Below are 26,571 nucleotides of genomic sequence, written 5' to 3' on the forward strand. Positions count from 1 at the left end.
TTCTTCTTGAAGAAGATACTGAGGGATCTAGGTGTAGTATAGGACGAAGACTCTTTCCTTTTCAGGGAGGAAAAAGTAGCAGGAATAGCAACCACAGACTGGCACTGGAACATTCTCTATGGCTCCCTTGGCCAAGAGAGCCGCAACTTCCTCACGAAGAAGGGACAAATGATCCTCCATCATTCGATGGTGGCATTGATGGAGGAGTACTGTTGAAGGGGAGGTAAAGGGGAGGAATTAGCCCCTTCAGACTACCAGCAAAACCCACCTGTCTGGAGTGATGGATTGCCAATGGGGCAGATGGCGGCAAATCCTGCTGCCAACTGGTCCTTGAGGAGTGGTGGGGGAAAGGGGAGGGGGGGGGGGTGAGTGCAGGGGATACTGACCAGGAGGGTTTAGAGATTGCTGCCGGGGAGGGGGTGTAGACTAGAGTGGGGTGGTGGACTGGACCAGACTAGACTAGAGTGGGGTGGACTGGACCGGACTAGACTAGAGTGGGGTGGACTGGACTAGACTAGAGTGGGGTGGACTGGACCGGACTAGACTAGAGTGGGGTGGACTGGACCGGACTAGACTAGAGTGGGGTGGACTGGACTAGACTAGAGTGGGGTGGACTGGACCGGACTAGACTAGAGTGGGGTGGACTGGACCGGACTAGACTAGAGTGGGGTGGACTGGACCGGACTAGACTAGAGTGGGGTGGACTGGACCGGACTAGACTAGAGTGGGGTGGACTGGACCGGACTAGACTAGAGTGGGGTGGACTGGACCGGACTAGACTAGAGTGGGGTGGACTGGACCGGACTAGACTAGAGTGGGGTGGACTGGACCGGACTAGACTAGAGTGGGGTGGACTGGACCGGACTAGACTAGAGTGGGGTGGACTGGACCAGACTAGACTAGAGTGGGGTGGACTGGACCAGACTAGACTAGAGTGGGGTGGACTGGACCAGACTAGACTAGAGTGGGGTGGACCGGACCAGACCAGACTAGACTAGAGTGGGGTGGACCAGACCAGACTAGACTAGAGTGGGGTGGACCAGACCAGACTAGAGTGGGGTGGACCGGACCAGACTAGACTAGAGTGGGGTGGACTGGACCAGACTAGACTAGAGTGGGGTGGACTGGACCAGACTAGACTAGAGTGGGGTGGACTGGACCAGACTAGACTAGAGTGGGGTGGACCGGACCAGACCAGACTAGACTAGAGTGGGGTGGACCAGACCAGACTAGACTAGAGTGGGGTGGACCAGACCAGACTAGAGTGGGGTGGACCGGACCAGACTAGACTAGAGTGGGGTGGACCGGACCAGACTAGACTAGAGTGGGGTGGACCGGACCAGACTAGACTAGAGTGGGGTGGACCGGACCAGACTAGACTAGAGTGGGGTGGACCGGACCAGACTAGACTAGAGTGGGGTGGACCGGACCAGACTAGACTAGAGTGGGGTGGACCGGACCAGACTAGACTAGAGTGGGGTGGACCGGACCAGACTAGACTAGAGTGGGGTGGACCGGACCAGACTAGACTAGAGTGGGGTGGACCGGACCAGACTAGACTAGACTAGAGTGGGGTGGACCGGACCAGACTAGCCTAGACTAGAGTGGGGTGGACCGGACCAGACTAGACTAGACTAGAGTGGGGTGGACCGGACCAGACTAGACTAGACTAGAGTGGGGTGGACCGGACCAGACTAGACTAGACTAGACCGGACCAGACCAGACCAGAGTGGGGTGGACCGGACCAGACTAGACTAGACTAGACTAGACTAGAGTGGGGTGGACCGGACCAGACTAGACTAGACTAGAGTGGGGTGGACCGGACCAGACTAGACTAGACTAGAGTGGGGTGGACCGGACCAGACTAGACTAGACTAGAGTGGGGTGGACCGGACCAGACTAGACTAGGGTGGGGTGGACCGGACCAGACTAGAGTGGGGTGGGGTGGGGTGGACCGGACCAGACTAGAGTGGGGTGGACCGGACCAGACTAGAGTGGGGTGGACCGGACCAGACTAGACTAGAGTGGGGTGGACCGGACCAGACTAGACTAGACTAGAGTGGGGTGGACCGGACCAGACCAGACCAGAGTGGGGTGGACCAGACTAGACTAGACTAGACTAGAGTGGGGTGGACCGGACCAGACTAGACTAGACTAGACTAGAGTGGGGTGGACCGGACCAGACTAGACTAGACTAGACTAGAGTGGGGTGGACCGGACCAGACTAGACCAGACTAGACTAGACTAGAGTGGGGTGGACCGGACCAGACTAGACTAGAGTGGGGTGGACCAGACCAGACTAGAGTGGGGTGGACCGGACCAGACTAGACTAGAGTGGGGTGGACCGGACCAGACTAGACCAGAGTGGGGTGGACCGGACCAGACTAGACTAGACTAGAGTGGGGTGGACCGGACCAGACTAGACTAGACTAGACTAGAGTGGGGTGGGGTGGACCGGACCAGACTAGACTAGAGTGGGGTGGACCGGACCGGACTAGACTAGACTAGAGTGGGGTGGACCGGACCAGACTAGACTAGACTAGAGTGGGGTGGACCGGACCAGACTAGACTAGACTAGACTAGAGTGGGGTGGACCGGACCAGACTAGACTAGCCTAGACTAGAGTGGGGTGGACCGGACCAGACTAGACTAGCCTAGACTAGAGTGGGGTGGACCGGATCAGACTAGCCTAGACTAGAGTGGGGTGGACCGGACCAGACTAGACTAGACTAGAGTGGGGTGGACTGGACCGGACTAGACTAGAGTGGGGTGGACTGGACCGGACTAGACTAGAGTGGGGTGGACTGGACCGGACTAGACTAGAGTGGGGTGGACTGGACCGGACTAGACTAGAGTGGGGTGGACTGGACCGGACTAGACTAGAGTGGGGTGGACTGGACCAGACTAGACTAGAGTGGGGTGGACCGGACCAGACTAGACTAGAGTGGGGTGGACCGGACCAGACTAGACTAGAGTGGGGTGGACCAGACCAGACTAGAGTGGGGTGGACCGGACCAGACTAGACTAGAGTGGGGTGGACCGGACCAGACTAGACTAGAGTGGGGTGGACCGGACCAGACTAGACTAGAGTGGGGTGGACCGGACCAGACTAGACTAGAGTGGGGTGGACCGGACCAGACTAGACTAGAGTGGGGTGGACCGGACCAGACTAGACTAGAGTGGGGTGGACCGGACCAGACTAGACTAGAGTGGGGTGGACCGGACCAGACTAGACTAGAGTGGGGTGGACCGGACCAGACTAGACTAGAGTGGGGTGGACCGGACCAGACTAGACTAGAGTGGGGTGGACCGGACCAGACTAGACTAGAGTGGGGTGGACCGGACCAGACTAGACTAGAGTGGGGTGGACCAGACTAGACTAGACTAGAGTGGGGTGGACCGGACCAGACTAGCCTAGACTAGAGTGGGGTGGACCGGACCAGACTAGACTAGACTAGAGTGGGGTGGACCGGACCAGACTAGACTAGACTAGAGTGGGGTGGACCGGACCAGACTAGACTAGACTAGACCGGACCAGACCAGACCAGACCAGAGTGGGGTGGACCGGACCAGACTAGACTAGACTAGAGTGGGGTGGACCGGACCAGACTAGACTAGAGTGGGGTGGACCGGACCAGACTAGACTAGACTAGAGTGGGGTGGACCGGACCAGACTAGACTGGGGTGGGGTGGACCGGACCAGACTAGAGTGGGGTGGGGTGGACCGGACCAGACTAGAGTGGGGTGGGGTGGACCGGACCAGACTAGAGTGGGGTGGACCGGACCAGACTAGACTAGACTAGAGTGGGGTGGACCGGACCAGACTAGACTAGACTAGAGTGGGGTGGACCGGACCAGACTAGACTAGACTAGAGTGGGGTGGACCGGACCAGACCAGACCAGAGTGGGGTGGACCGGACCAGACTAGACTAGACTAGAGTGGGGTGGACCGGACCAGACTAGACTAGACTAGACTAGAGTGGGGTGGACCAGACTAGACTAGACTAGAGTGGGGTGGGGTGGACCGGACCAGACTAGACTAGAGTGGGGTGGACCGGACCAGACTAGACTAGACTAGAGTGGGGTGGACCGGACCAGACTAGACTAGACTAGAGTGGGGTGGACCGGACCAGACTAGACTAGACTAGAGTGGGGTGGACCGGACCAGACTAGACTAGACTAGAGTGGGGTGGACCGGACCAGACTAGACTAGCCTAGACTAGACTAGAGTGGGGTGGACCGGACCAGACTAGACTAGCCTAGACTAGAGTGGGGTGGACCGGACCAGACTAGACTAGAGTGGGGTGGACCGGACCAGACTAGACTAGAGTGGGGTGGACCGGACCAGACTAGACTAGAGTGGGGTGGACCGGACCGGACCAGACTAGACTAGGGTGGGGTGGACCGGACCAGACTAGACTAGGGTGGGGTGGACCGGACCAGACTAGACTAGGGTGGGGTGGACCGGACCAGACTAGACTAGGGTGGGGTGGACCGGACCAGACTAGACTAGGGTGGGGTGGACCGGACCAGACTAGAGTAGGGTGGGGTGGACCGGACCAGACTAGAGTGGGGTGGACCGGACCAGACTAGAGTGGGGTGGACCGGACCAGACTAGACTAGAGTGGGGTGGACCGGACCAGACTAGACTAGACTAGAGTGGGGTGGACCGGACCAGACTAGACTAGACTAGAGTGGGGTGGACCGGACCAGACCAGACCAGACTAGAGTGGGGTGGACCGGACCAGACTAGACTAGACTAGAGTGGGGTGGACCGGACCAGACTAGACTAGACTAGACTAGAGTGGGGTGGACCGGACCAGACTAGACTAGACTAGACTAGAGTGGGGTGGACCGGACCAGACTAGACTAGACTAGACTAGAGTGGGGTGGACCGGACCAGACTAGACTAGACTAGACTAGACTAGAGTGGGGTGGACCGGACCAGACTAGACTAGAGTGGGGTGGACCGGACCAGACTAGACTAGAGTGGGGTGGACCGGACCAGACTAGACTAGACTAGAGTGGGGTGGACCGGACCGGACCAGACTAGACTAGACTAGACTAGAGTGGGGTGGACCGGACCAGACTAGACTAGACTAGACTAGACTAGAGTGGGGTGGACCGGACCAGACTAGACTAGACTAGAGTGGGGTGGACCGGACCAGACTAGACTAGACTAGAGTGGGGTGGACCGGACCAGACTAGACTAGACTAGAGTGGGGTGGACCGGACCAGACTAGAGTGGGGTGGGGTGGACCGGACCAGACTAGAGTGGGGTGGGGTGGACCGGACCAGACTAGAGTGGGGTGGGGTGGACCGGACCAGACTAGAGTGGGGTGGGGTGGACCGGACCAGACTAGAGTGGGGTGGGGTGGACCGGACCAGACTAGAGTGGGGTGGGGTGGACCGGACCAGACTAGAGTGGGGTGGGGTGGACCGGACCAGACTAGAGTGGGGTGGACCGGACCAGACTAGAGTGGGGTGGACCGGACCAGACTAGAGTGGGGTGGACCGGACCAGACTAGAGTGGGGTGGACCGGACCAGACTAGAGTGGGGTGGACCGGACCAGACTAGAGTGGGGTGGACCGGACCAGACTAGAGTGGGGTGGACCGGACCAGACTAGAGTGGGGTGGGGTGGACCGGACCAGACTGGGGTGGGGTGGGGTGGACCGGACCAGACTGGGGTGGGGTGGGGTGGACCAGACTGGGGCGGACTGGACTAGAGTGGGGTGAACTGGACTAGAGTGGGGTGGACTGGACTAGAGTGGGGTGGAATGAACTGGGGTTGGGTTGATTAGGGTAAAGTGCATTAGGGTAGAGTAGGGTGGACTAGAACGGAGTGGAGTGGACTTGAACGGAGTTGACTGGGGAAAGCAGATTGGATTGGGTCAGATTGGAGTGGGGGCAGATTGCTTTGGATTGGAGCGGGGCAGATTGGGGTGGGAGAGATTACTTTGGATTAGAGTGGGGCGGAATGTATTGGATTGGAGTGGGGCAGACTGGAGTACAGCAGATTGATTTCGAATGGCGTGTGGCAGTTTGGGCTGGGCACACTGTTTTGGATTTGAATAGATTGGAGTGGGCCAGATTGTGTTGGACTGGAGTGGGGCAGACAGTCTGGAGTGGGACAGACAGTCTGGAGTGGATTGGAGTGGGGAAGATTGTGTTGGATTGGCGTAGGGCAGATTGGAGAGGAGCACATTGTTTTGGATTGGGATGATTACAGTGGGGACGATTGTGGATTGGAGCAGGACAAATTGGATTGGGACAGATTGTTTTGGATTGAGTGGAGCAGATTGGAGTGGGGCAGACTGTTTTAGATTTGAGAGAGGCAGATTGCTTTGGATTCAAGTGGGGCAGATTGCAGTGAGGCAAATTGTTTTGGATTGAAGCGGGGCAGATTTGATTGGATTGGTGTGGGTTAGATTGGAGAGGAGCACATTGTTTTTGGATTGGAGTGGGGCAGATTGTTTTGGAGTGAGTGGTGCATATTGGATTGGGGCAGATTGTTTTGGAGTGAGTGGAGCAGACTGGAGTGAGGCAGATTGTTCTGGAGTGGAGTGACGCAGATTGGAGTGTGGAAGACTGTTTTGGATTGGAGTGACGCAGATTGGAGTGTGGAAGACTGTTTTGGATTGGAGTGACGCAGATTGGAGTGTGGCAGACTGTTTTGGATTGGAGCATGGTAGATTGTTTTGTATTGAAATGTGACAGTTGGAGTGGGGCAGACTGGATTACAGGCTGTTTTCAATTGGAGTGGTGTAAATCGGAATAGGGCAGATTGTTTTGGACTGGAGTGGGGCACACTTTTTGTACTGGAGTAGAATGTTATGGCAGATTGTTTGGAGTGGTTCATGTTGTTAGGAGTAGATCAATTCGTTTTTTGTTGGAGTGGGTCAGATCGTTTTGGATTTGAGTGGGGCAGATTGGAGTGGATTGAGTGAGTGAGTGGTTCGGTTTGGGGTGGATTGAATTGGTCTGTGGTCAACTGGATGAGGTGGGCTGGATTGGCTTAAGTGGGGTGAATTTGTGTGGGGTGAAGTGGGGTGGATTTGAGTGATGCAGACTGGATTAGAGTGGATTAGGGTATGCTGCATGATTATATGTTAAAGCATAATTTTAGAAATTACACATGAGAAAGAAACAATGTTGCTGTGTAATGTGCAGAACAAGATAGTCACCTTTTGAGAACAGCACCCACGAGCAAAAACAAAACAGGAGTGCAAAATGAGAAATTACTTGGCAAAATAAAAGAGTTAACTATAGAAAATAAAACTGCAATTTTGTTTGCCCTCCTATGAACGCTTTGGTAGTAAAATGCCTTCTGTTTGCAAGTGCTAGTAGTTAAAAAGAAGTACCTCAATCACATTCAGAACAGCAGATGGGCACTGATTAAGTTGAATCAATCACTGCTTGGTCCCTGCGCCACAGACAGGAACAGAAATGATGCTAGGTCTGCAGTGATCAATTATAAGGCTTTGAAGAAGAGTGCAAAGCAAGCAAGCAAACAAATAGTAAACAATGGGTGGGCTCCAATCCCTATTTGGTTAACAACAGAATCTTGCAGGCTAAACACATGCGCTAGGGCATGTTCTCATAGGCTCGACCCTAAAGTGAATTGGTGCATGTGACCTTTGGGTTGAGTTCACACTATTTAAAACTGCAAAACATCATAGGTGGCTCTCAGAAGAAGGGCTTAAAAGTCTGCTGCAATCAGCCAGTGTGAGAGTAGTTTATTCATTGCCCACTGCCATGCGTAATCAACATCGGTTTGTATCGAAGGCCTACCCACAACTACAGTTGCTCACAGGCTAATTATGTTAAGAGGGGAAAGGCCGTGGGACATTCAGGCTGTGGTGCGCACAATTTGTCTGTGTCCATCTCTGCTCGGTCTCAGACAGTCTTTGTACCACCTCTACATTAAGGAAGGTTTTCCAGGCTGGCCCCGGACTGAAAGCACCCTAGCAACCTCGAGCAAGTTAGCGAGATTCCAGACAACCACACTGATGGGACCGGCATGAAATCAAGACCTTTTTGTTCTTTGTAGTAAAGATCTGATACAGATCTGTTGAAGCACAAGACGGGCCATTGTGAACCCTGTTAGTCACAGACGCACCCATTTCTGAGTGTAATGTTATACCTTTACGTGCTCAAATGCACCATGGATCACCAGAGTTCACAATGACATTGGTTTTTAAAGTGATTAGAAATACTGCATGTTTTTGTTTGTGTGTTCTTTTGTTTTATGGCAGTCTCCTACTCCAGCATAGAATTGTGACTTTTTCTAGAAGGGTACAAGACTGGCTTTTTCCCCCGTTTTAAGCGTGTTGTAAGCTGTGATGATCATATATTCTGGGTTTTCTTAAAAATGGGAATTGTTACTACCGTGATTGAGCACTGCTGTGCTTAATTAAATCCAACTAAACAAACTATTGGGTTTGCAGAGAATTTTGTTAATTAGCCCCACCCACAGCTTTCTTTTTTTTTTTTTTTTTTTTCTTTTTTTTAAGTTCAGATCATTTTTATTGGTATATTTAGGCAAAAACCAACAATTAAATAACATACGGACTAGTGGACATACGATGTTAGGAAAACCATGGGAAACTCCCATTATCCACGTAGATTCATTATACAAATTATCCAAAGAGAAAACAAGGCTGTCAAAAGGATAATTCTTACATACATATAGGCCAAGGTAGGCCAACCATTCATGACATTTGTAATCATACACGTTCTAGAATAATTAACACATGAGGGAATGTGTATCCGCTAGACAACCTGGGAATTATATCAACTTGGGAGAGGAAGGAGAGGAGAGGAGAGGGAGTGGAAGGGGGAGGGCGATGGTAAATATGTGTAAATATCTAGGACTAGTTTGGTTGTCCTGCTGAGGTGTGAATGTACCTACCAAAGCAGTAAGATAGGAACTAAGTGGGTTTCTCTTCTTTTTCCATAAAGTGGTCTAATGTTCACCATGTATTGTTTGATGTCATTTGAGAGAGTGGGGACGACTCAAATAGCTTATTCACTCCTCTTATGTATGCTACCTATGCCCACCACGTGTGAGGGACACATGTTTGAGGGATTTCCTATCTGCTAATATAACCTTACTTGCAATGGATAGAACAAGGTCTAACAAGGCCATGATGCTCTCATCAAGATAAGGTCTAGTTGAGATACTCCAAGGGCCCAATATAATTATTAGGAAATTTAGGGCTATTGATGTCTCAAACATGGCGTTGATTTGGTTTGAGATATATGACCAAAAGAAAGATAGTTTGGGTCGCTTGATGAACATATGTTTGTGGGATCCAGGAGCAGTTCCACAGTTCCAACATTTGTCGCTGTCTCGGAGACCCGTCTTGTGCAGCCTAGCAGGGGTCCAATGAAGGAAGTGTAAGGTAAAACATTTAGATTGGATCAGCGAAGGGGCAACTTTATTTAGAAGAGCATATTTCCCTATATTAATCTAGTTCTCCTCAGAAATCTGTATCAAGTCGGAACCTACTAAAGGTTTAGACCATTTAGAACTAAGAGGTGATATGTTACGTGAGGTAGGTGTCTCGAGAGCTTTGTAAATCTTGGAGCAGATATGTTCTGAGTAATGCCATATTTGTAGTTGCTGGCAGGTGGATGCATTTGTAGTCCAATCTAGTTTAGAGAGTTTAGCTTTAATTTTTAGAAAGCTATAAAAGTCGATCGGGGGAAGTTTGTGTTTCGCAGCCCAAAAAAGAGAAGGGCATAGGTCTTCCGTTATCGTCATATAGGTACTGAATAGCGTGGATGTTTTTTGAGGCCCATGAACAGTGTAGATCATCAGTAGTGTCCAGTTTTATTCTGGGGTTTGCCATAGAGAAGCCATTAAAGACCTGTGTAATGGAAATTGTGATTGTTTATCTAATACTTTAATAGCGGTAGCAGTGTCGACAAATATATCTTGCGATATAGGGGGTCTGAACTTTTTCATAGAGAGATATGGGGCAGGGGAGAAGGGTGAGCAAATGGAGTTTTCAATTTCAACCCCTCTTCTAGCCCTCTTCCCCTTCCACAAAAAGGCAGATGTTGGCTTATCTATCTTATGAAAGAAGAAATGAGAGTTGCATTGGTAACCGAGGTAGTGAAGTTAATAATTGGGGTGATCATAATTTTCTATGTCTGAATTCTGCCCCACCAGGATATATTTGGGTGATCAGGCGTCCAATATGTTTTTTTTTATCTCGTTGACAGTTTTCTCTTCATTTATTTGGAATGTACCTGGGATGTCTCTGGCAAACCATATACCTACATATCTAAGTTGTTTAGGTTGCCATTTGAGGCCTGAATTACCCAAGTGTGAAGCAAAACATAGTGAATTGAGGGGGGTACCACTGTCTTCTGTTTGTTAAGTGTGTAGCGAGAGACCCTAGAGAAGTCCGATATTATATGGATTAGTGCCGGCATTGCATTCTCTATATCTTCAGAGTAAATAAGTATCATCGGCATATGCTGAGGTTTTATAGGTGTTATTGCTGAATTTAAAACCCGCAATCTCAGAGGATGTGTCAATTAGTAGGAACAAAGGATCTATTGCTAAGAGGAATAATAGTGGGGATAAAGAATAGCCCTGTCTCGTGCTCTGAAATAGATCTTATGTGGCAGAAAGTTCAGCATTAATCGGGAAATTTGCTTTAGGGTTGACATACAGGGCCATCATCATGTTAATAAAAGATTCACCTAAGTCATGGGCTTCCAGAGTAGCGTGCAAGAACGGCCAGTATACCTTGTCAAACGCTTTCTCTGTGTCAAACGTAAGTGCAGCTGCTCGTATAGATGCAATTGTCACCTTACTTATGGCGTGGCAGAGGGTGCGGATGTGGTCTCTAGCCATTCTTCCCTTCTCAAAACCTGTTTGGAAGTTATGTATGAGTTTTGGGATAAGAGATTCAATCCATTTTGCTAGGATTTTCGCAAATATTTTACTTCCATACTGAGTAAGGAAATGGGTTGATAATTTTTTTGTGTCTGTGTGGTCCCTGTCCTCTTTTGGGATCACTACAATCATAGCTTCAGCCGCAGTTCCTGAAACCTTGGTGTTCAAAACAATCTAATGTGTTTCTAAGATGGTCGATCAGTGAGGTCTGAAAGTTTTTGTAAAAGAATATAGGGAACCCGTTTGGTCCTGGTGCCTTGCCCGATTTGATGTATCTAATGGCATGTGCGATTTCAGTAAAGTAAATGGGCTTATTAAGTTGGATTTTTTCTGGCTCGTTAATTTTTTGATAGGGAGATTTCGGAGATATGTTGTTTCGCATTAAGATTTCGGACACTGTGTTTGGGGGTATAGAGTTGAGCAAAGAAGTTTCTAAAAACGTCTACAATCTTGCTAGTTTTGTATTTTAGCACTCCATTGGGCGCTTTGATATGAGAGAGAATGTTGGATGCGTCTCTTAAATTAAGTGTGCCAGACAGTGTTCTCCCAGCTTTGTTTAGAAATAGGAGTTGTTTCGATTTTTGAGGGTGGACCCAAAGATAGGCTTGTTTACTAATGGTAGTATTATATTTGTATTTCAGTTGTTTGATCTCACTCAGTATCTCTTTATTTCTTGTTTGTCTATAGGTAGATTCTTTATATTTAATTTCTGATGCAATCTGTTGGAGTGATGTTTTGATCTGGTGATTTTTATTGGACATGCGTTTGATTATTTGTCCTCTCATTGCACATTTAAACATATCCCATAGTATTACAGGAGAGGAGACTCCATGGCTGTTTTCTCTAAAGAAAAAGTCAATCTCCTTTTTGAGGCCCTCTATATCTTCGGGAATGTCAAGAATTTCTTCATTCATGCGCCAGATTCTGTGAATCAGCTTAGTTGGTGCTAAGAAGGTGGACATGGAAACTGTAGCATTATCAGACACTAAGATTGGGTGGATTTTAGAGAATGTGGTGCACTGAAGAAGAGTGTCGAATACTAAAAGGTAATCGTTCCGTGAAAAGCTGGAGCGGGGGAAGGAGAAGAACGTAAAGTCATTGCTGGTTGTATTGTGAATTCCCTACACATCTTTGAGTCTGTGTGTTTGACAAAGTATAGTCGCGTGTTTGTGAGATTTGGAGGTTCTAAACTGAACAGCAAAACTGCAATTTAGGATAAGGTCCAATGGGACTTTAAAATCTCCACCAACAATCAGCTTGGAGTTTGGTAGAATATCGGTTAGTTTCTGGTCTAGTCAAACCCAAAATTCATGGTCATCAGCGTTCGGTGCATAAATGTTCATTATGTATAGTTCCTGGATGACAGTGGTTAACCTAGTAAGTAGACATCTCCCTCTATCGTCATATTCCGACGAAATTAGTCAGTCCTGAACTCTTAGAGATGTGTGTGAGAGCCCCATATTACTTCCCTGCCGCTTCAGTGTACAGTACCTCAGAGTCACCCCCCTCTCCTCATAGATAACGAGTTTCTCTATAGTCAATCTTTGTTTCTTGTAGGAGTATAATATCACCTGCTAATTCCTTACAGTAGTCTAAAATGTTTGTTCTCTTCACTGGATGGTTCAACCCTTTATTGTTCAAGGGTACTATATTAATGGACGTCATAGGAAAATGTTTTATTAGATGATAGCCACTTCAGTCTAGAATCTGGGCAAATGATGAGGACCAACCCAGGGTCAAGAATGATTTGCATATGGCTTGGTCCAAACTGGGATGGCATGGTGAGCAAAAGAACGATGGATTAAACCCAGATCTGTGACTGGGGGAGAGTGGATGAAAAGTTTCAGCACTCCGTCCATCATCCTTTTCTGTTGCTAGAGGACCAACCCAAAGTCAAAGTACATATGTAAGGGGGAGTCCCATACCATCGCTAGGACGAGAAAAATGTAGGTAAGGGTAGGGGGTTCAGGGGACATCCACAAATGATAGAGCAGTAGAGCAGAAAATAATTGGTGTTAAAAGGGATTGTGATGGTGTCCCTTACCACCAGGGGAGGTCTGTTGAGACAATTATCATGGGGGGGGGTTGCAAAAAATGGGTAAGAGCGAAGCCTGAGCCCACCACAAATGCCCATGTCATACTCTTGGACGAGTATATGGCAGTATGCATAATGTGGGGACCCAATTGGGAAGGATAGGGTTTAAAACAGTGGTGAGTATGGCCAGAGAGTAGGTGTTTGTATATTGGTAAAATGATTAAGAATCAACATTCAACAATAGTGGAGAACATCTTAGGTAACACTTTCTAGAGCTTAACTGTGTAATCTTTAAGCAATACATTCTTGAGCACAATAGTGGTGTCCTTCCTGACGTTATTTAGGAACTATCAACCTTATTGCCTGACAACACTAAACAAGTATGGTGCTAAGGTTTTACATAAAAGATATTGAGAAAAAGAGACTAACCAGTAAGGTGTTTGAGGATCCAGTGTTTTGACCGTGGGTCTTAGGAGGAACACTTACCAGGAGTAGGTGAAATAACAAGTGAACAACATTGGCATAGCATTTTAAGACATATCATAGTAATACCATTGCAGTAAACATATCATCAAGAAACAGCAACAGCAAAAATGATATAGCAGTAATCTCATGTTGTAGCCGTCTATGTGAGATGATCAGGGTGGAGTATAGTTCAACAATGATGTGTTGGAGGGTTCAAGCTTCCATGTGCGATTCAGATTTATTGTCTAGAAACCTTGTTAGCTCCCCAGGGTCTGAAAAAAAACTTTAGAGTTGTGAGATTGAGCTACAGCAGGACCATAAAAGATGCTTCAATAATGGTGTTTGTTGACTGCCAATTGTCGCTGTGCAATTAGCTAATCTTTTCGATACAATTGATGGTCCTCACATCACACTCGATTGTGATGTTCACGGCGGAGGGCTAACAGGTGGCGGTGGTCACCTTACAGCACACAGTAATTCGTAAGAAGGTCGGGGGCGGGGCGTATGTGGCTCTTGTGAGAGCCCAAGTCGGTGCAAGATATTCCAGCCCTCTGACCAGCCACAAGAGTTTACAGGGTCCAGACACAGATTCTCACTATGCCTTTGTTTTACTATTTTACTATTCTTTAAGTTGACATACCTCAACGTGCACCGTGTGCCAGATGATCTTCACATTAAAACTTCATATTAAACTCGTGGAGTGTGTATTTATTCAGTGTTCTCCAACTTCCTTCACTCCGTGTCAGCGAAGCGCGATGTACGATGTGGGTCTGCCATATTGGTTTGATACAGGCTGTGCCAAATAGGTAGGATAAATGAGGTCTAAATGTCAGCAAAGGCTCCAGAGCAGCTCAGTTTGGATCCTCGCCAATTACAGAGGTGAAACACTCATTTTGAAGAGTCTGAGAAATTACGCCATCCGTATTTTATTGGGACATGCGGTGGGCTCACTGGAGCTCAAAGGAGAACAACCATCTTGCTGCATGCCGAACCACGCCCCCTTCCCACATTCCGCCCAAGGCTTTTGATGGTAAGCACTCACTGTTTTCCAAGGAGGTATGGAACTAGCTACTTTGAGACCAGCACAAGAAAGAGTGAGGATTAAACAAGCTTAAGGTGGGCTGAGTTAGTACCATGCACAAAGTGCAACCGGTGAAAGGATAGTAGGCCAATTTAATGCACTGATGGCAATACCAACAGTTTGTAACGGCACCAGACGTACAGAAAGCCAACTGTCGCTCAGTGCCCAAGAAAAAAAAAAAAACAACGACCCATTCATGGCCTCCTTCCCTCAGTCAGACTGGTCCCAGTGCCAAGCTCTCAGATGCCAGGCTTTTTCTGTCTGAAGATGGTACAGCATCATCACAGGGTGCCCATTGGAGCTGGAAGGAAAGGGATAGGTGGAGCAGCCTTTCTTCACTCTCTTGCTCTTCCCCTTTGCACACTATGGAGAAGTTTGTGTGATGTTTTTTCTCAAGCTGTGAGCCTGCTCCTGATGGCCCAGTGACTGTCTTACAAAGAGAGCAGACTGCATTCTTTTTACGATAAAGGGACTGTGCCGTTCACCCATACAAATAGGCATCCCCTCTGGCTTCACAATACAGGCACGGATCTCTACTGCCATTCTCTTCATAAGTGTGCCACCTACCCCTTGAGTGCCATTTCTGCCATTATTCTCCACTTTACCTGTGTAATGCCAACTCTGCTTCTAATTGTGCGTTTACCACCTCTGGTGCCACCCAGTCCTCTAATCTCTACCTAGTTCCCTATGGTGCCACATCCTCCTCCACTCTCCTCACTGCCCCTAAAGCTGTATCTGACTCCATTCTTGCCACTGCCAACATAGTGCCATCTCCTGCTTCTATAGCCTGCCCAAATCACTACCAATACCATCTCTTCTCCCTCCAGTCTCTGAACTGCCATCCTAGTGTTATCTCAGCCTCTATAGTGTCCTTACCTCCCCCAGGGTGCCGTCCCTCCACAGTCTCCCTACTGTCCCCCAATGGCATCTTTTCCATGCCAGTATCCTCATTGCTCCTAGTACCATTGCTTCCTCCCCAGTATCCCTGCTACGCTCAGTACCATATCTGCTCCTGCAACTTTCCAATTATCTTCTGTAATTCTAAATTTACCTCTGCACTCTTACATTTTCACTGATGCCGACTGTCACATACATAGAGAGATGTAGACTGTCTCACATATAGAAATACCCTTGTCCTCTAGGGTTGAGACCAATACACTTGCATGAGAAAAGCAGGATGAAGTTGATGGGAGTTTGTAAGATATTCACCAGGGGTAAGGAGTAGGTCTTTGTACTTGCTTCACTTTCAGATGTGCTGATCAGCGGGTGAATTCATAGAACTGGATAGGCGCCGTCAAGCCTCCCAGAGTATTACAATGATACAATAAATGTCACATCCCACTGCTGATGTACAATCAAGTGTTCAGACCCTAACCAAGTGCTGGCTGGCACAGACGGCGGATAGGTGGACTCTGATATCCCACTCTTTCATGCATATCGCCCAGTGATTGGGTTGGAGCCCTAATCCTTCATGGAGTCCTAGTCCCCCACAGCTCCAGGACCCTCAATCCCAGGGGGATGAGGGTGTCAGAACAGAATCCTTCAGATAAGCTGGGCAAAGGACCTGTGTGTAGCTATCACTGGTACAACAGGTGCACTTGCACCTGGACCCAGAGATGGAGAGGCCCATTAGCAAGAGGATAAATTAATTGTAGAGAGATTTCCATAGAAGTTAAAGTGGCCCTGTTTGGCTGTAACAGCCATAATATGAGTGGAGCTTTCATCATATTTGGTATGCATATTGTGCAAACATTATGTAAAAATGTTAAGTCATGAACAAGCAATAGTGTTTCACTTTAGTAGATTAGAATGTATCACTGCATTCAGTGACATTATTAGAAGTGATAGTGTCTAAACACGATCCAGGTATCAATCATGCCCCCACCTAATGACAATGACATTATTGAACTGAAAGGCTAGTCAGCTGTCATTAGAACTCTATATGTGGCCACGGTTGTTGTCATAGGTGGACCAACCTTATATTAAAATTCAAGTGTCTTTTATGTGCTAGATGTGTGGAGGCGATATGCACACAACATTTGAAAGCTACTGTTAAATGTGTTCTATAGTACATGCAAGGACAAACAGAATAATCTACAGCTGGCACGATTTTCTCTATACCGTAATGAACAGATGCTTACCAAGAAATCCTCAACTTTACTAAATGCTTGTATGTAACCCTGCCCCTAGCAATGGTGCAAATCCCAACCTTGTCCATGGCTTCATCTGGTGAGTACCTACACTATTTTTTGCCTGGTCATTTAAAGAGACAAAGAGACAGAGAATTCAGATTTTTTTCACAGGAACATTTTTAGGAATTTTCCTTGTTCTTTTGCTGTATGATGGTGGGTGTATACCTCTATGATAGTGCATGAGGAAGAGAGAATATGTGAGTAAATGTTGATTTTGTGGCAGTTCATTGTGGCTATTCTGGCAGAGGATTTCTGGTGTGTGGAGGTACGCAGGCAGGCGTGTAGTTGTATGCCTATTTAATGAATATTGTCATTTATTAGCAAATTAGAGATCTGCCAATCTTTGTGCAGATTAGACAAACCTACCCAATTATTATACCCCCCCCCAAAAACACCAATTTAAAAGATCTGTATGGGACTCAACCTACCAAGAGGAAGCTAAACAAGGGGTCTTTGAAGTGCCGCCAACACTATTAGACAACAAAAGATTTAGATCTACCACATTTGATTTTGCGCCACTCTCCTAGCATCTGGTATGCATGAACTTGGATTAATGTCTGCTAAATTTGAAGAAGATTCACCAAAAGGCTTCAACGTTATTAGTTTGTGAAACTCTTTTGTACCCCTCCTCCACTACTTTTGATAGATCGTCTCAAGACGTGACAGAGTAACAGAAAGCTAAATCTGTAACATTTTTTGTCTGCGAAATGTCTAGCAGATTCAGCAAATGGTGCCAAACTCCTGACAGTGCCCCATTTTCTTTATATGGCCTTCCTTAAGGGACCATCATGGAATAAATATCACAAGAGTAAGCTAAACATGTTATTAGAAATGGCCCTTTTTGCAGGGTTTTCACCAAACTTTTTGCCTCTTATCTCCTGTTTTTGGCTCTCTACTACATTTTGTTTTTGCTGGTTTTAGGACTCTGGGAACTTTACTGCTGACCAGTGTTCACGTGCAAGTGCTCTCTGTCTAAATTGTATCGGTGATTGGTTTATTCATGATTGCTGATTTACTAGTAAGTCCCTAGTATAGTGTGCCCAGGGCCTGTAAATCAAATGCTACCAGTGGGCCTGCAGCACTGCTTGTGCCACTCAAATGAGTAGCCCTGTTAACATGGCTCAGACCTGCCACTGCGGTGTCTGTGTAGGTGGTTTTAAACTGCCTTTTCCACTTGGTTAGTGCACCTACTTGCCAGACCCAAACATTCCCTTTTACTACATGTACGTCACTCCTAAGGTAGGCACAAAACAGCCCCATGGGTAGAGGTCAGTGCATTTAAAAGGTAGGACATGTGCTGGAGTGGTTTACATGTCCTGAAAGTGAAACACTGCTAAATTCATTTTTTCATAATGCAAGAAGTATCTCTCCCATTGGGTAACATGGGATTGCCTTGAACTAACTTTTATGTTTAATTTCCCATTGGGAGCCGATAAGATACAGAATTCGGGGTTTCTGAACAATTTAAAAAAACATCTTATGGTGAAGCTGGTTTCTGAATAGTAAGTTTGAAAATACCACTTTTAGAAAGTGGGTATCTTCTTGCTTAACCATTCTGTGCCTCTGCCTGTTTGTGCAATACACATCTGGGACAGGATGACAGTTGGGCTGTTTGTGCATTCACTTCAGACAGTCGCACAAAGGATGAGGTGTGCCCTGCATATCTTGATGGCCCTTCACCAGACTGATGGGTGTTCCTGAGATAGAGTGGTGGGAGAAGCAGACACTTGCACCCGAATAGGGCTGTGCCTGTCCTCACACAAAGCAGTCTCCAACCCCGTGGAGTGTCTGAGGCCCGGGCAGGGAAAGGAAGGGTCTTGCACGCTACAAAGTCTCTTTGAAATGTGCCTACTTCAAAGACAGAAATGGGTATAAATACTGGACCCCTGACACCACATAGAATACTTCAGGGCAGAGGCCATTCAGCCAGGAAGAAGAGCTTGATGCTGTAAGAGGGACTGCCACTCTGCCTGCTGCTTTGCTGTGCTGGCCTTCTGCTTCTGTCCTGAGAGAGAAATGGCAATATTGCTTTCTACATCCTGCTTTCCAAAGTTATTCAGGGGCTTGAACTGCCTCCTTTTAAGAAGTCTCAGGGCAACCAAGATTTTACCTGCGAGCGCCTGGGCACACTTGCCAAGAGTCCTGACTTGCCAAGTGGTGGCAAATCCAGTTCCTAGGACCATGGAAGTGAGGTCAGATGCAACCAAGAAGAAACTAAGCACATCAATTCCAGAGAAACATCAGAACTGGTGCCACTCTCCAACTCAAAGCAGCTGCCTGTACAGGAGCCGTGGTCCCCGCTGTGTGCAACGACTGTCCTGCAACACAGGTCCAACACCACAACTGGGCCTCCGAAGCTGCCACAGCTTGATTTCGGAGTGCTGTGTCACCAATATCGTTAACGCCAGACTCCGCTGCAGCACCTGAGGCCCCATGGTGTGACTGCGACAACACCAAGTCGACATCTCGCAGCTTGACTGGCTGGATTCATCTACCTGGTCTTGACGTAAGGAACAGACACCTCGCAACCATCGCCGCATCACCTTCTCTGTGATTGTAAGGAACCAAAGCCTTACCTCCCTTGCCTAGCAGTAATGAACCAACGCCTCACCTCCCCAGTAGCTGTAAGGAACGGATGCCGCACCGGCTCCAGCAACAGCTCACCTCCCTGACTTCGTGCAACCTCTGCTTCCTCACCGTTTTCCAAGGTACTGTACCTGGGGTCTGTGCAACTCCGTGACCGACCCATCTACCTCACGAGTGTCGTCAAACTGTTGGAAGCGACTCTGTGAAGACATCATGATGGCTCCAGTTGGAGCTATTGTGTTTCTCAGCACTACACTACGGTTTAAACTTTGAAAATTAATTTCCTTACTTATGTATGTTGTATTTTTGTCGTTTTGGTCTCGTTTTACTCAGATGAATATTGGCTTTTTTATTTTTACTGGTGTGGTGTGTGTGGGTGTGTGTGTGTATGTGTGTGTGTGTACGTGTGTGTGTGTACAAACATACTTTACAAAGTGCCTCTGACGTAAGCCTGACTGCTTGTGCCAAGCAACCAAGGGGGTGAGCAGGAGTTATCCTAGGTCTGTGACTCCCTTACCCAGAATAAGGTGAGGGTCCCTACTTGTACAGGATGCAACCACTGCCAGTTAGAGACCCCATTTCTAACACATGCTAATGTTTTGCACTGATCAATCGAATGATGCAAAGGTTTTGATCAAATCACAAACGTTTTAAAAACCCCCACACCCTTTAACTTTCCCTGATTAGATCGGCACTGAACCTGAAATATCTATACTGGGTTTCACTTCCTAGCTGCTTGCCACATTTTATATAAATTCAGAGATTCAAACAACGTCAGTTTTTAGCTAATAAACATATAACTGCCTCCCCTTTAAAAAATATTTTCAATTGCTATATTTGATAGTGGGTGGCACACTTGCACAACATTCGACATAACTTTAGAAGGGTTTTAAAAATAAGAATGAGGCAAACCAAACAATTTTAATATTTTTTGCTAGCATGCATTACTGTGGCTGGGTTTCTTTCACAATATATAAAGCTTTAAAAATGACATCAGGCAATTGTGACCAACTAGATCATGAGATCCTGTTTAAACTTTAGGCAGGAATGTAACAAAGAGGTGAGGAGGATTAGCAGAAAGAATAGGAGGGTAGTACACTATGTCAATGGCGACTGTATACAGTGTCAGCAATTTTAGACACAAAGGAGTTGTTTAATATTGGCTTGTAATTGATATTAAACCCATGCAACAAAATTCATCTCTTGGGTATAGAATGATGTGTAAAAATGCTGGAGGGAAAAATGCAGTTTGGTCATTCACTGTATGTCTTGTTAAGCAAGATGTTATTTGTGGTACCTCATCTTGTCATTATCATGCGTGTTACTTAACTGTAGATTTGAGAGCACCAATCTAGTAGTGACATAGGTGCTGAGCTTCAGATAAGGTGGCCCTTTTAAAGGAAGAGAAGTTTAAAGCTGACCTATGACATTTCAGTAACATTTCTTAGGAAACATGTAAAAATTATTTCAAATGTTTTAATCATAGGCAATGATTTTATTACCTATCCCTAAGTCACATAAACAAAAAAATGTGTTTTCTTCATGAAGCCCCGTGCTTCGGGCAGCAACAAGTGAAATATGGAATAACAGGGATTTGCTTATGAAAGCTTGGGTAGAGTTGTGCCTAATACCCATTTTCAATATTCCTTTAGCAGTCTTTTCCCTTTCACAGAAAGGGAAATGTTCCAACATGCTGTTTGCATAGTAAGATGGAAAAGGGGGTTCTGTGAGAAGAGGAGGAAGCTTATAGATCTTATAGCATTATAAACTGCTACCTATTTTTGCTTCTCCATTATTGTTTTTCCCCTAGGACTGCAATGCCCTATTTTTCGTGGTGCACTGCATTAATTTTCACTCATGTGAACAGATCTATACCTGAACCTTTTCTATCCCCTCCATTTATATCCAGGGTATCTCCTGCATTTCTCTCCATGGGAAACTGAAGCTGCTGGCTGTTGTAACTTTCTTTGTATAGGTGCAGTTACAAGTCATACTAAAGTTGACGTTAGTAACAGTGGAAATATGAGGTTTTTTTTGTTTTGTTTTTTTTTTACTTAAAATTATACTCTGCATGAGCTCCAAAAAAGTTACATTTCTGCCCATTCACCTTGTAAGGAAACAAACTCAAGATACCCAGAACCAATTCAAGGATTCAATTACAAACATAGCTCGGCATCTTTTGTTTTCAACTGCAAGCTCTGGGAAAAGTGTTGGTGCTTTGGAAAATAGCTGATCGCTGCTCTCAATGCAAGTGACAGAACACAATTAAATCTAACATTAAGAATATTAAACTATCCTTTTTGCAACAAAATCAAATCTGATAATCCGGTTTTGACAGCAGCTTTCTTTTTCCAAAATTATGCAGTACTGGCCCTTCTGCTAGTAAAAATTAAATCAACTTTTTTAGCCCCCTGGTTTCATTCACCGCTGACCATCTTTTCAATGTCCTTCTCAATCATAATGGTATGAATGCAAAATCAGTAGCCATGAGAAGTAGAATGCAGTTATATTACAAAATAATGGCACTCTCACTATGTTACTGCTTCATCCAAAAAACAAAACAAAAAAAAAAATAGCAAAAGTGCTCTGCTCCTGCAGCCTGGATAGGCTCACATTCAACAACATTATTAATAAACGGTAAGCTCAAACGAATAGTTTCTAGAAGACCCTCGCTTCTCGTCCAAATTTTCTACAAAAAAATTATTCATCAGAGAGAATTGGTCTTTGGCAGCACAATGTCTAATGGGATTATTGATGTTTTTGTAGCAACCGATTTTGCCATTTTCAAAGCATCTCTTGAAACTATGTTAGACACTGAGGCGGTCTTTGAACACATACACTAGGACTTTTTTTTTTTTTTGGAGAGAGAGATATCAGTTTTTCTGGCAGTTTTCTTTGGTCTATTATCATAGAAAAACAACAATTAGAATGCTAAATTCTATTAACTAAACTCTTTGATTAATGTTTTGTAATTACCACTGACAACACAGGGATACCCTGGCACTTTGCATCATCTACTGCAGTCCTCAGACTAGTTAATGCAACATTGCCATCAAGGTGATTTATTTCCATTCAAACGAATCATCATCCTGTAAGCCCATATAGTTTTAATAAGATCCATGCTCAGTGTAGGAAGGTGGCCTGGTATGTGGTGAGCATCTATGGTGTTATCACCTTATAGCAGGTCCAGGTATCCCCTATAAGTGAGGGGTAGTCAGTGTGTAGGAAGCCAGGCTCTCTAGAGGTAGCTGTGGATGAGCAGCCAAGACTCATCTAGAAGACACGCAAAGCTTATGCAATACCACTGTAGTCACACAGCACTTACACACATGAAAGAACTACACAGTGTTACAAAAATAAAGGTGATTTATTATGGTAACACATATACCAAAATACTATATAGGCAATACCCCACCTGGATGTAAGTAAACACACCATCACGTGTACATTATAAGTCAGGAATGAGCATAAAAGGCAATTAAAAACAATGAAAGCAATAGTAAGTACTGAAGGCCCAAAGAAGTGGAATCGGTAGAGGGGAACTGAAGGAACTAGGAACTCCAAAAGGTAAGTATAGGAGTGCCCCCCAACACCCCCCCAGGGACCAGGAGAAGAGAGGCAAGTACCAGGTTCTCTCCAAACCCACAAAAAGGACTTCAGAAAAGGATAATGCAAGACTCAGACAAGCCTGCAAGAAACCAAAGGTGGATCCTGGAAGAGGAAGACCTGGAAAGGAAAGGGACCAAGTCTATTTCATGCTGGAGTGTCCAGTAGTGGCAGGAGCCACTACCCGCCCATCTGTGGATGCAGGGCCAGATCGACTGTGGAAGTTGTCAGTCAGCAGTGCGGCACTGGAGCAGTTGAAGAGTTCCTGAAGTGATGCAGTCGACGCCCTATGCCGAAAGAAGGATTGCAGTCAGTCAGTGGTGTGGAAAAACCACCAACAAGCCTTGGCAAAGGCAAATGTCGATGAAGAAGCAATGCGGAGCTGCTGAGGACCAGCAAGGTCCAGGAGGACTCAACCCATGGAGGGGAGCCCCGGATGACCCTGAGCAGTGAGGAGAGTTACAGGAAGAGGAGGCTGCCCCAGCAGGCAGCAAGCACAGGAGTCGCATGAGGCCCATGCAGCACACCTTGGAAGGAGTCCCATGTTGCAGAAGCAGCACGCAGAGGGCTGTGCTTCGTAGGGAAGAGTGCGGGGGCTGAAGCCACATGGAGCCTGAAGATCCCTTGGAGAAGGTGCCAACAAACCCTGGTAGCTGCAAGAGTTGCAGTGCACGGGGTTACTGTCCTGTGCACATAGGCAAGGGTTTACACACTCCCACGTTGGATAGCTGGCAGAGAGGACCAAGAGGGCCACTCAGACCACCACCTGTGATGCAGGATCCACACAGCTCTGGAGAAGAGGCGATCCACACAGCAGGTCGCCATTGTAGAAGGTGCTTGCAGATGCAGGGGATTGACTCTTTCACTCCAAGGGAGATTCCTTCTTGCTTCTCGTGCACAATGAAGACTTGTCACCCTCAGAGGATGCACAGCTGGCAAAATGTTGCAGATGCTGGAAGGAGCCTTGGAAACAATGTTGCAGAGCAGAGTCATCGCTGAAGTTGCAGATTACTGGTTCCTGGAGGGTCTAGTTGCAGTTCCAGTGGCCAGAAGGTGAAGTAAACGTTGCAGAAGAATCCTGCTGGAATCTTGCACGTCGAATCTTAGGACCCCATCCAAAAGGGAGACCCTACATAGCCCAGAAAGGGGGATTGGTCACCTTGCAGGGTGACCATCTATCACGAGGGGGCTGTGATGTCACCTGCCTGTCCTGGCCACTCAGATCACAGACAGCAGTCTAAAGGTGGGGGCAACCATGCCAATAAGAGGGTACTTTCCTACATTAGGTCTCTGCGAACGTCAAGAATTTGGGAAACATTCTGGACATCTTCTGTAAGTAAGAAAAAGTGAAGTACTTCAAATTTAAAATATTTTTTTATATCTTGTAATAGAGGTAATTGCAAATCTGGAGGACCAGTTTAAACTGAACTCTGCTCCTCTGCCAGAGGAGACAACGATTATAAACCAAAGACTTCAAATAAGGGGCACAAGTGAATTTAAATACATTTAAGGTGATTTGGCCAAAATATTTTTTTTTGCCCATAAACCTTGCAATATCACAAACAATTTTACTCTGGGTGCAAGCAGCATTCCTCTTCCTTCACACAAGATAAGGGATCTTTACAATCTAACATTTTAAAATTAATTGGACTATTGTTCTTACAAGCCATTAGCATTTTTAAGGCACAGCAAGTCTTTCATATTAATGTGGGTTAAATGCTTTAAAGAAACAGCTACAGAATGTACCGCACATGTCCCACCTTATCTCCTAAAATGCAACAGTTTACTGTGAAATTTGGTCTTTCACTGTTGCATAATTGCTATAACTCTCGTCTGCAAATGTATTCTTGGATCTAATCATACTTCACTGTATTTAGGTCTCACCTGCATAGCTCATGAGTTGTACTGTGAGACTTACTGTTTACATTTCAGTGGGCTTACAACCTGCCCATACCATTATTTTTCGTTGTCACACTCATTTACAATATTTCGATTGCTTAGCTCCTGTAGGTTTCTCTTCCCTTTTTGTGTTAACTCCTCCCTGGAGCATGGACCAAATGCAAGTGTTCTTACGCGTCTTTTTGAAAGCAGTATTTTTTTTTTTTTTAAAAGACAAACATTATAAACGTTTCAGTCTTACTCCTGGATGTGCAAAGTGCTTTCCTACTTTTAACACATGCATATGGCTTCTTATTTATCTTGCTTTCACCCTGTCTGCCGCCTCTATTGACACTTTAGATACTTTAACTGACAACTGTAGCAGTGTGTGCCACTTCACTCCACCCTATGCCACTCAACTGCACTCTACGCCACTGACCATTAGCCACGCTGATAGCAGGTATGGGGCTGTACAACATGGCTGAAAGACATTGGCAAAGCCATTGGCTCTCACACAGACGAGACTTATTGTTTTTGCCAATACTTATTATTATAGCAATTCTTTATTTATGCCAGAATATGCCTGAACCCTTGGAATCCTTGTGTAACCCTAAAAAGCATAGGTAATATACGTTGGTGTGTGCAACTGCAAGAAATTTCTTCTGCCCAGCACCAAGTCTCGAACGAGTTACAATCACCTAACACTGGCTGATTGTGAGCCAGTGATTGGCAAATTGCACTCTTGGTCATGTTGCCCCAACAACATACGAAGGTGGGCACTGGCATAGAAAGCAAAAGCCTCTAGTTTACTTCCTCAGCAAGACGCTTATATGTTCTGTATGTGCGGTGCGCAAGCAGATTCCCAAGTGTTTTTAAATCCGGGCTCATACCCAAAGCAGTAGTTTCTATTGGAATCCCATACGTCCTGGGACTGAACAAGACAAGGACAGAAGGACTGAGTGTTAGCACTACCAGGTTGAGAAAGCCTGTAGTGCTGCTGAAAGAAGACATCAGCCAAGGCAAATTTCAGACCTGGCTCATGTCTGGGCTGCTGCAACACAATTGTGTACGTACGTGTATATACACACACACAAGTTCAAGTGCATTTATGAGCAATTCCATCCAGAAACTACTGTAAACTGATACTTGCCCATTACCATAAAACAAACATCTCTCGGCTACTCAATATATATAGCCATTTCTTCCAAATAATTTTATTGCAGGGTTCAAGTTGTACAGTGATTTTCACAAAACATTTAGTACACTAAGCAAACCTATTTAAAATTAGTTTGCTAGCTAATGGCTGCACAAGTCAATTATAAGCTGTGAGACAGAAAAGAGTTTATGACTGAGGAAATAAGGTCATGCTGCAAAGGTGCATAAAACGCATGCACATTCCCTATTACATACAATTATACTTTCAGATGTTAAGACCACCGTCCTTTTCTAAGTTATGTACATTTCAGAACACAAAATAGAAGAAGAGTTCAAATATTTGTAAGTAGCGGATTGTTTACCTGCAACATTCTTCTACCCAAGGAAGAAGTGTAAGAACATTTTACAGAAACAGACATTGGCAACATATTTAGGCATGCAAGAAAAACCACAGAGTGCCATACTTACCTATGGCTTTTGTATAATAGTTGTATGCTTCATTGTAATCCTTCTTCGCATAATAGCGATTTCCTTGTTCCTTGTAATTTTCGGCTTCTCTGAAATAAAAGCGAAAGGGCCTAAATCAAAAGAATATTTGGATCCTAAAACATAATTTTTTTGCACCACGAGACCTTTTCATTTTTTATAAAAAGAAAAAG

At 46.2% G+C, this 26,571-nt stretch overlaps 1 protein-coding gene across 1 annotated transcript in view; it reads right to left on the reverse strand.

Moving 5' to 3' along the window:
* DNAJC7 (DnaJ heat shock protein family (Hsp40) member C7) overlaps positions 1–26,571 on the reverse strand; it is a 356,596-nt gene that overhangs the window by 275,992 nt on the left and 54,033 nt on the right. The window contains exon 2 of the mRNA XM_069237667.1: positions 26,381–26,469. Coding sequence (XP_069093768.1) covers positions 26,381–26,469 — 89 coding nt within the window. The remainder of the gene's footprint in view (positions 1–26,380; positions 26,470–26,571) is intronic.

This window comes from Pleurodeles waltl, chromosome 6, assembly GCF_031143425.1.
Source record: "Pleurodeles waltl isolate 20211129_DDA chromosome 6, aPleWal1.hap1.20221129, whole genome shotgun sequence".
Classification (NCBI taxonomy): Eukaryota; Metazoa; Chordata; class Amphibia; order Caudata; family Salamandridae; genus Pleurodeles; species Pleurodeles waltl.